General features: G+C 46.1%; 1 protein-coding gene across 1 annotated transcript; it reads right to left on the minus strand.

The window, feature by feature from the left end:
* Positions 1-2,128: 2,128 nt before the first annotated feature.
* Positions 2,129-3,100, minus strand: LOC130868500 (olfactory receptor 10A7-like). Its single transcript, XM_057760698.1, has one exon. The coding sequence runs from the start codon at positions 3,098-3,100 to the stop codon at positions 2,129-2,131; it is 972 nt and encodes a 323-aa protein (XP_057616681.1).
* Between the last annotated feature and the right edge of the window lie 8,074 nt (positions 3,101-11,174).

Genomic DNA, 11,174 nt, shown 5'->3' on the forward strand with positions numbered 1-11,174 from the left:
GGGACCCAAATCATAATGAAGGCTGTTATGGGCTATGATGGGAAAATACAAAGGGAAGCTGAGAGCAGGCAGCCATCCAGGCTCCGTTTGGATGCCAGGATGTGTTATGCAGGAGCCGTCCTCTGCAGAAATGTCGAGGCCCCTTCATCCAGAGTGATATCTCAAGTCAGATCCTAATTTGTTGCTGGGAGAGCGGGGCAGGAACAGAGCTATTAATAAACAGCGCAAATAATTAGGCTTCATGAGAATTTGGTCGTTTTCTTACATAATGGATTTGCTTTCCAATCTTTCTCAACTCTGTCTTGCTAGAAGACTGGTCTGGTCTGGTAGAATCCGATCAAGAGCAGTCTGCTCCAGTCTAGACCAGTCAAGTCCGGTCTTGTCCTGTCTGGTCCGATCTGGTCTAGATCGGTCTGGATGAGTATATTCTTGTCTGGTCCAGTCTTGTCTGGTCTATTCCACGTGAGACTGGTCTGGTCCTGTGTGGACTGATCGAGACTGATCTGGACCAGTCTGGTCTGGTTGAGACCAGCCTGGACTGGTCTGGAATGGTGGAGACCAGTCTGGACCAGTCTGTTCCGGTCGATACTGCTCTGGTCCAGTCAAGACTGGTTTGGTCTGATAGAATCCGGTCAAGAGCAGTCTGCTGCGGTCTAGACCGGTTGAGTCCAGATGTGTCCAGTCTTGTCCGGTCTGGTCTGGATTGGTCTGGACGAGTATATTCTTGTCTGGTTCAGTCTTGTTTGGTCTGTTCCAGTCGGGACTGGTCTGATCTGGTGGAGACTGGTCTGGACTGGTCTGGTCTGGTCTGGTTGAGACTGGTCTGGTCCAGTCTGGACTGGTCAAGACCAGTCTGGACCGGTGTGGTCTAGTTGATACTGGTCTGTACCGGTCGAGATCGGTCTGGTCCAGTCTTGTCTGATTGAGACTTGTCTGGACCATTCTGGTCTGGTTGAGACAGGTCTGGTTCTGTTGAGACCAGTCGAGACCCATCTGGACCGATCTGGTCCCGTTGAGACCAGTCTGGACCGGTTGAGACCAGTCTTGGCCAGACCTTTCATGCTGCCATGTCTAATACCTGATGAAAACCAACTTAAGGAGGAAGACTGAATTATGGTTCATGGTTTTACTGTTTTAAAATATTTATTATTTTTATTTTATCTCTGTGAACCGGAGAGTATATATGGTCACCATGTGTGTGCAATGCCCATGGAGGCCAGAAGAGGGTAGCAGATCCCGAGTCCCAAGGGTTGGATCCTGAGAATTGAACCCCAGTGCAAGAGCAATGAGTGTTCCTTCTTTTTCTTCTCTTTTCTTTCTTTTTCTTTTTTTTTTTTTTTGTTTTGTTTTGTTTTGTTTTTCAAGACAGGAACTCTCTATGTAGACCAGGCTGGCTTCAAACTCACAGAGATCCACCTGTTTCTGCCTCCCGAGTGCTGGGATTAAAGGTGTGCGCCACCACCGCCCAGGGCAACAAGTGCTCCTAATGACTGGCTCACCATTTGAGGGTTCAGTTCCTGGAGGCCAAATTAGCATAGTAGCAGGATTATTAAACATTGCATCAGCAGTCAGGAAGCAAACAGGAAGTGGGGCCTAGCTGTGAGACATCAAGGCTCACTCTCAGCAACCATCTTCCTCCAGCCAGGCTCCACTCCCTGACATTTCCATTACTTCTAGAACAGCACCCGCCACCGGTGGACCAAGTGCTGAAGCACATGAGACTATGGGCAAAGTTCATACTCAAATCACAGCATACCAAAATCAGTTCATTTATAGGATATTGGATATTAAAATTTAACCTTCCTTTCTCTCCTGAAGTTTGCTTTTCTTTATTGCTATTGGCAATTCTGCTCACACAGGAAAGATGCAGTCACCGAACTTTTGAACTCCAATCCAGTTGCTATGCCTGTGGAGAAGCAGAAAGCTACCTACTCAATACACTGAGTAAGTCAAAATTCTGGCTGTGTTCAGGGGCCATTAGAGAGTTGTGACGTCATCCAAACATCCTAAGGGGAGCATCCTGGCAATGGAATCTTTTAGAGTTTAACCTACTCCTGCACTAAGGTCCTCAAGACCACCAGTGTAGAGATGTCTGCCAAAAGACTGGGTAAATGAAGTCACGTCCGGGTCAGAGGGTAAAGGTGCTTCGTCTCTGAAGGAAGACACGACCTAAGGCAGCCTTGAACTCCTTGTTCCGCAGGCTGTAGATGAGAGGATTGAGCATGGGGGTCACCATGGTGTATGACAGAGACACCACTTGCTTGCTCTCAGGAGAGTAGCTGGCCTTGGGGCGCAAGTGGATGACCCCCGTTGTGCCGTAAAACAGAATCACCACGATGAGGTGGGAGGCACAGGTGGACAGGGCCTTGTGGCGCCCAGAGGCTGATGGCATCCAAAGGACAGCAGCCAGAATCCTGGTATAGGACATGACTATGAGACAGACCGGAACTATCATAATTAGCACTGTGGCCACGAAGACACTGGCCTCGAAGACTCTGGTGTCTGCACACACCAGGCTCAGCAGAGGTGCTATGTCACAGAAGAAGTGTCTAATGCCCCGTGGCCCACAGAAGGGAAAGTTAAAGAGCCAGATAGTGAAGACCAGCGACACAGGGGCTCCTGAGAGCCAACAGGTAGTGGCCAGCAGGTGGCACAGCCTCAAGCTCATGATGGCACCATAGTGCAGTGGCCTGCAAATGGCCAGGAAGCGGTCCCAGGCCATGACCGTGAGAAGCAAGCACTCGGATGTGACACAGGACAGCACAAGGAGCAGCTGCAGGGCACAGCTTGTCGGGGACAGCCCACGTCCTGGCCGCAGCAGGGTCACCAGCAGACGGGGCGCCACGTCCAGTGAGAAGCAGATCTCCACCAGCCCCAGGTGGCGCAAGAAGAAGTACATGGGTGCACGCAGGCCTGGATCCAGGCTGGTGAGCAAGACGATGAGTGTGTTGCCTAGCAACGTGAGCAGGAAGGCGGCCAGGAAGAGCACTGAGAGCATTGGGCGCAGGGAGGGCACATGTGCGAAACCTAGCAACACGAACTCCAGCTCACGTGCGTGGCTCTGATTGGCCCAGGGAGGAGCTGCCGAGGAAGGTGGCATGTGCCCAGGATTTGAGGGCCCTGACCTAAGGACCGGGGAGGAACCCTATGGAGTACCAGAAAATGAAGTGAGAATTGCAGCCTGTGAATTTCATCCTTCACATTCCCAAGGGAGAGCTTATCCATCAGTAAATCAAGTCCCACGCCTCACCACGGACAGAGCCCAGAGCCCTTCTTAAAATCCCCAGTGAGTGTGGGAAGAAACAAAACGACATCATCCGCTGACCTAGCCTGTCTGCCTTGCGGTCCTCTCTCTTCAGACTCCTCTTTTCCTGGCTAGTTGTACCATAGTTTTGTTTTTAACAAAGGCCTTTGTGAGGTGTTTTGTTTTTTGTTGTTGTTGTTTTGTTTTGTTTTGTTTTGTTTTAAAGTGTCTAAGTAGCCCTGGCTGTCTTGAACTCGTTATATAGACCAGGCTGTCCTGGAACTCAGAGATCCTCCTGCCTCTGGCATGCACCCCCACACTTGTGAGACGGTTCTTGACTGGCTCTCCATCCTCATTCCCTTCTGAACTTTTAGCTCACTAGGCTTGGTTTCCAGAACCTTTTCAGCTATGGTCCTTGATAGTTCCTTCTCACTTCACGACCTTAGCCTTGGTTAAACTTACTATGTCACAAAACCAAATTAGAACAAAACGATGTAAACGTGGGAAACGGATTTGTAGCAGAGCAGGTATTAGGGGTGGGGTGGAAATAGGAGAGACTGAGGGGCAGTAATCAGAATTATACATATTCACATATCACATACATGATATATATTTCATATACACGAAATTTCCAAAGAACAAGTTAAATTTGGGGTAAAAAATTTATCAAAAAGAAAGAAAGAAAGAAATTTGGTAGGGTTATATTTTGGAGGGATTTGGGGGGGGTTGTTTGTTTGGTTGGTTTTTGTTTTAATTTTTTGTTTTGTTTTGTTTTTCAAGACAGCCCTGGCTGTCCTGGAACCCACAGTGTAGACCAGACTGGCCTCAACCCATGGCGACACACCTGTCTCTACCTACCAAGAACAGGGATTAAACACATACACCACCACCACCTGGTAGAAATATTAAAGAATTAAAATTTTCAAGACAACATCAGACCAAAAGTAAAAAATAAAAACATGCCCAGGAATTAAAACAAGGACTCTACTTAAACTCCCTGGGTCTCCTGGGATAACGCGTCCCTTCACTAATGCAGGTGGGGTCTATTCAACCGTCAGTAGAATGAAGTCTGGAAAAATCTGAACGCAACTGATTTTGGGATCCATGAGAAGAAAAACACCAGCAAGAGGGAAAGGCTCATCCAGTAAACCAAAATCACCAGAAAGTAGAGGGTCTGATTAATAACAGGTGTCTTAGAGTGATGGAAAATCTGATTGGTCCAGGAAAATCTGATTGCCACATCTAAGACTCCATTCTTACCTCTGAAGTTGTGATGACAGAATTTCACTTGGAGGGCTGCATGACACAGTCCTACTGTTGGCGGTGCTGTGTTTAAGAATCCAGCACAACCGTGGCGATCTTTAAAGGAGGTCAAAAGGCTGGGGAGATAACCCTGGGTAAAGTACTTGCTGCACAAGCAGGAGGCCCTGAGTTCTAACTCCCAACCAGACACGGCAGCAGGTGCTTGTAACCGCAGCACTGGAAGGAGGGGCAGAGACGGGAGGACCATCAGCCAGCTAATCTAGCTGAACAGGAGAGCTCCAAGTTCAGTTAGAGACCCTGTGTTGGGAAACAAGGGAGGTGATACAGGAGGATACCTGAAAATTGCCCGTACCCTCCACATGTGCATACCTGTGTGTACACAGACAGACAAAGACAGGCAAAGACTTCGACAGAGAGTGAAACAGAGAAAGACAGAGACCGCTGCACCTATTGGCCTTGGTAGCACATGCTGATATTCTAGCACTAGGGAGATGGAGGCAGGAATATCAGGAATTTGGGGCCTAAATATCAAGTTCAAGGCCAGCCTGGACTATGTGGGAACAAGTCTCAAAACATAAAATATGGAATGGGATGAGATGGGAGAGGATGGTGAGGAGAAGGGGGAGCAGGGAAAGGGGAGGAGGAGATCAGAGGAGAGGGGGAGTCACAGTACAATGACATGGAAGATACTCAGGAAATATTGCATCCAAAACATAAGTTGTAGAATAAGAAGAACAGGGTGGAGCCTTAGTTTGGTTTCTGTTGCTGTGCTGAAATTCCATGACCAAAGCATCTTTGGAAGTAAAGGGTTTGTTTGGCTTCCGTATCTACATTGTACCCCATCACTGAAGAAAGTCAGGTCAGGATCCTGATTCAGAGGCCACAGAAGAGTGTTGCTTACTAGCTTGCTATTCATGACTTTCTCAGCCTGCTTTCTTGTACACCAGAACCACTGGCCCAGGGATGGCACCACCCACAATGGGCTTGGCCCTCACCCATCCATCACTGATTAAGAAAATGTCCTGCAGGCTTGCCTACAACACTGTCTTACAGAGGCACTTTCTTCATTGAGGCTCCCTCCTCTCACATGACCTAGCCTGTGTCAAGTTGGCAGGAAACTACCCAGCACAGATGGTGTGACTCACACACCACAGAGTTACCTTGTTTTCCCTAGGCCCACATGTACAGGGAGAAATGTACCATAAACGTAGGAAAGGAGAGACCCTAAAACAGTGACGGAGATTTCTCTAAGACGAGAATCCAAGCTGGAAGTAATGGTCAGGATTTTAGATTTGGTCTTTTTAGATTGTAGACTAAAAGATGTCTCAGTGGGCGAAGGTTCTTGCTGCCACGCCTGACAATTTGAGTTTGATCTCTGGAATCCGCATGGTGGAAGGAGAGAACCTGCAAGTTGTCCTCCGACTGCCACACTGCATGGTGACACCACACACACACACACACACAAGCACTCACACACACGCACACACACACTACAAACTCACCTCAAACACATACACATATAAATAAATGTTATTTTGAAATCTAAGTTTCATTAAAAGAAAGCAAATCACTCTTAAGAACAGTAGTTGCCCAACACAACGAACTCAGTGGCACCTTGGGGCTCGTTATCTCATGGTTTTTGGTCAGGGCTTTATTTTCTCATTTATTTTTAACTTATGTGTCTTTTGTTGTATATACTACAACTTCCAGTTTTCTGTTTTTATGGGATTCCTGTGTGTAGAAACATTTGTGTCTCTGTGTCTACACGTGTTCTTTGTGCTTTTTCTTTGACTTTTCTTATGCTTGTTTTATCCTATTCCAGTATGTTTGTTTTTGTTTTATCTTATTTTATTTAATGCCTGTTTGTTTTCTAAGGAGAGACAAAAGGAGTGTGGGTTAGGATCTGGGAGGAGTTAGGGGCAGGAACTGTATGAAAAAAATAGCTATTTTCAATAAAAGAAAAATAGAAAGAAAAAGAATTAGTGTAAAGACAAAAAGTACCAAAGCTCATTCTAGCCACACTTTCTATGGACTGGGCATAGAGTCCTGGAGGTCTTAAGCCCTGGGCTATTCCAGGCTGAGGATGTAGGTATGGAATGGATTTTAATAATTGTGGGGTATTTTGTTTTGTTCTTTTGTTTTTGTCAAATGGGATCTTTCAACTAGAATCAGGTCTATAATCTCTCGCTCCTTAAATACTCCGTCACCCAAAGAGGAAAAACGGGAAAAAAAATATTTTGAGATCTTTCTGTATCTCAAAGTAGTGTCTTCCAGAATTAATTTTCTAATCCACTGATCAGCCAGAAAACACACTTAGCAGTGCCTGGCAGCATTCTTTTAGTGAACTAGATCATAAAATATGATCATGGCGTCCACCAAGGGTTAGATGTTCCTGACATCCCTCTGAACCCCGCCTCACCCTGTGTTAGGGATGAGCAAACAAAGAACACAACATCCCCTTTTTGTTTTTCCTAAAGACCAGGTCTCACTATGTAGCTAGATCTGGAACTCACAGCATAGCTCAGGCTGGCCTCCAGCTTACGGAGATCCCCAGACTCAGGCTCTTGAGGTCTGGGATTACATGTCTGAGTCACCAGCACTTTTCAGGACCCAGCACTTCCTGCCACGCAGCTACAGCAGCACCCAGGATGCCCACATCTGGATGGGGAAAACATCTGTGCCTTGAGAGCTAATTCTAAGCAAAGACTCCATGCTTCCTGCAGGAAGCTGAAACAATAACAAGAGCTGGAGGTACAATCAAATCTTGGGAAATACACAACCCAAAGCAAGCACAGGCTTCAATGGGTAATCTTCTCCTTGATGGGTGTTCCTCCATCCACCTGTGAAGGGACGTTAATAATCTACCTGGGGCTAGGGGCAAGAGAGAAGAGAAAAGTTTTTCACTGAGTAAGTGCCCCCAAGTGTTTCTAAGGGCAGAATAGAAACCTGAACCCAAATTCTACCATTTAGTAGCTGTGAGAATGGCTTGACTTCTCTGTCCCTTACCTGTAAACTCATGATAATAATCATTTCTACTCCTAAAATGTCAGTGAGATTAACTGAGACTGTGTACAAGTCTTGAGATTCAAAATCCCCCATGGCGGTCAGCAACCATTGTCAGCTCCACTACCACCAGCACTATCAGCATATTCCTCCATCATAATCAGCATCATCCCATCATTGCTACCAATGTTGTCTTTAGCACCATCACTAAGGCCTCAGGATCACCACCATAGTCATTGTCACCATCAGCATGGTCATCTGTACCATTTTATCACCTCCACCATCATAATCATCGCCACCACAACCACCATATCATTATAATCTTACTGATCACTGTCATCATCATCTCATCACTAGATTATTATAATCTAGGTCATCATCTCATCATGTCATGACCATATCATGATCACCCTGATCATCAGCATCACCATGACACTATAATCTCTCTTTCACCATCATCACTATGGCCATCATCCCACCATCATCACCACCACAACCACCAGCATCAGCAACAACAGCATCACCATACCAATATAATCTTAATCTTCATCATCATGATTAACTTGACACCTCCATCAGCATCACCATCAAAGAAAAAAAAACAGCGATGTTCTGTTCCCAGTGATTGTTACAGCATCTGCCAGTCAAACAGAGCCCATGTGCCTTCTTCCTGCAGCCTGATCCCTTGCCCTTCATGGAGAACTCACTCACCTTCTGCTTCTCTGCCTGCCTGGAACTAAATTGTGACCACGCTACTCCCTTGATCCAGGAGCTCCTGGATCTGACTGGGTTTCCAGAAACCAAAGCTTTCAGTCTTTGTCTCTGGACAGAAAATGAGAGCCCTGAAGACTCTCCCCTTGGGGGATTGCGCTCATTACGTGTCTCTTGCCCCATGTGAAGAAGAGGAAGGTGGAGAGTCTCGAGCCCCTGCTTCCCCCCAGAGACTGTGTCCTTGCCATACTTTCTCTCCCTGGCTTTCCCCTCTGACCTACTGGATTGTGCTTGCCTCTAGCTACACACAAGAAATCCACACTCCCCTTGCTGGTCTGTGCTGTTCCTAAAGATTTCTCCTGCCCACTCCTTCATGTCTTACCATGTCATGGGACACCCTCTATACCCCATGCCTTCTAGCTATGCCAGGGAAACTGAGTTAAGTTGTGGGTCTGAGAAGCCCATGGTTCACAGGTGTCCTTCAGCTGATGAGTGAATGAAGATGAATGAGGAGAGTTTGCACAGTCCTCCCAATGGGAAAGCAAACACAGCCCTTCATTCTGGGAAAGGCTTACCTATGGGCACAAAGGCAGAACTTCAGAGGGACATGTTGAAGCAAATCCTGGTGACTCTAGATCCTGGTATCACCATTCTCTTGTCATGTGGTACTGATAAAGTCCCCTCTGTTTGCCTTCCTATGAAATGAGATTCATGTAGGACAGATTTTATAGGGCTAGAGAATGTATCTAATTGGTTAATCATTTTAAATATTTTGTTGTATTTTAATCTTGGAGGGTGCAGGTGCCTACAGAGGCTAGAGGTCTTGCATCCCCTGGAACTGGAATTATAACTGCCTGAGGGCCCTGGTGTGGATGCTGGCACTCAAACTCAGATCCTTCGGAAGAGCACATTCTGAAGCGCTGAGCTGTCACTCCAGCTTCTAGCCAATCATATGAAAGTGCTTAGATCAGTTCAGTGCCTGGGACAAGATGGGTCACAGTGACCACCCTGCTCACCATGTCATGAGTGTCACTAATCTTCGCAGGTTCTCGGAGACACGATCCACATACCATGCAATTCACCCAAGTTAAAGTAAAAAAAAAAAAAAATGACGTTCTTTCATAGATTCACAAGGATGTGAATCCATCAAAACTATCTCATCACTCTCTAAAGAGAACTTGTGACCACTGAGTAGGTGTTCCCCAAACCCCTTGTCCCTACTACTCTGCTTTCAGTCTCCATAGATATGGCAGTTGGGGATATTTCGTGCAAACTGGTACATAGATTACACACCCTTTTGCCCCTTAGCAGAATATTTTCAAGGTTCATCTGTGTTGTAGCACATGCCAATCTTTCATTTCTTTCATTTTAATATTGATTCTAGAATTCCATCTGTGTGTATGTGTCTGCATGTGCATGCATGAGTGCTTACACATGTATGTTACTTTATCTGTTCTTCAGATGGTGCTGAGATTAAACCCAGACTATTGCGCATGCTAAGCAAGCATTATTTTTTGTCTTCCTTTGTTTTAATGCTGAAATGTGCCCCAGAACCTCAAAGGGGGAATCTAGATGGGTGCTCTATCTCTGAACCATACCCTTAGCCACTCACTGGTGGACTATAAGCAATATTACACCAATGAGTCATGCCCCATGCCTCTCACAGGTGGCTTCTAGGTAAATGATCTTTCTCTAAGCAACATTTCCAGCACCTCCTTGGTGGATTCTGGGCAGGTGGTCTGCCACCGATACATGCCCTCAGTCCCTCAGTGGAGGATTCTAGGTAGGCACTGCACCATTTGAGCACACTCCTCAGTCTACCCAGTAAGTTGTGACCACAGCCCAGAGAATTGACTTCTGTGTTGTTCTCCATATATCATCAAAAAAATGTCCCCTGTTACTTTATATCTAAAGAGCTTAGTCTCAGAAGCCATACAACTTTTGGGGAGCACTCACAGTGTACCTGTAGAATGATAGAGTGAATACATTTCTGCTGTGTTGTATTATGGGGTCAGTAGAAACAAATCATAAATCAAAGGTGTGACCAACATGATAGAGCCTCTGCAACAGTTATCCGAAACAAAATAACCTTTTCCCATTCTAATCTGATTGCCTTGATGTTTGTTATAGCAGTGGAAAGTTGACATATACAGAGAGTACATGCCCATGTCTATTGACACCTTTGATTTATGATCCATTTCTACTGGCTCACCCCATAAACATCCAGGCAGTAATAATATCTATAGGGGAATGTGTTACAGCTGTGGAGTTGCAGAGATATCCTGACTTATCCAGAAGCCAGGTTACGGTATGGGAGGTCCTTCTGTATATGTGCTGCTTTTATTGGTTAATGAATAAAGAAGCTGTTTTGGCCTTTGATAAGGCAGAATAGAGCTTGGCAGGGAAAACTAAACTGAATGCTGGGAGAAAAAAGGCAGAGTCAGGGAAAGGCATGTAGCCCCACCAGAGACAGATGCCAGATGCTCGACGGAACTTTACCTGGTAAGCCACAGTCACGTGGTGATACACAGATTAATAGAAATGGATTAACCAAAAATATAAGAACTAGCTAGCAATATGCTTAAGTAATTAGCCTAGCAGTGATTTAACTAGTATAGTTTCTGAGTGGTTATTTCAAGTCTGGGCAGCCAGGAGCAAACAAGCGACCTCCTACAACAGCCAGGCTATACTTAGAGCCCCAGTAGGACAGCTCTGGAGGGCTAGAGCCAAAATAGGACAACTCTGGAAGGGTAACGTCACAATAGGACAACTCTGGAAGGATAGAGTCACAATCAGACAGCTCTGGAAGGACAGAGTCACAATAGGGACAGCTCTGGATGGACAGAGCCACAGTGGGACAGCTCTGGGGTTAGAGCTGCAATAGGTCAGCTCTGGAGGAATAGAGCCACAATAGGGACAGCTCTGGAGGCTGAGCTGCAATAGGACAGCTCAG

The sequence above is a fragment of the Chionomys nivalis genome, chromosome 2, assembly GCF_950005125.1.
Source record: "Chionomys nivalis chromosome 2, mChiNiv1.1, whole genome shotgun sequence".
Lineage (NCBI taxonomy): Eukaryota > Metazoa > Chordata > Mammalia > Rodentia > Cricetidae > Chionomys > Chionomys nivalis.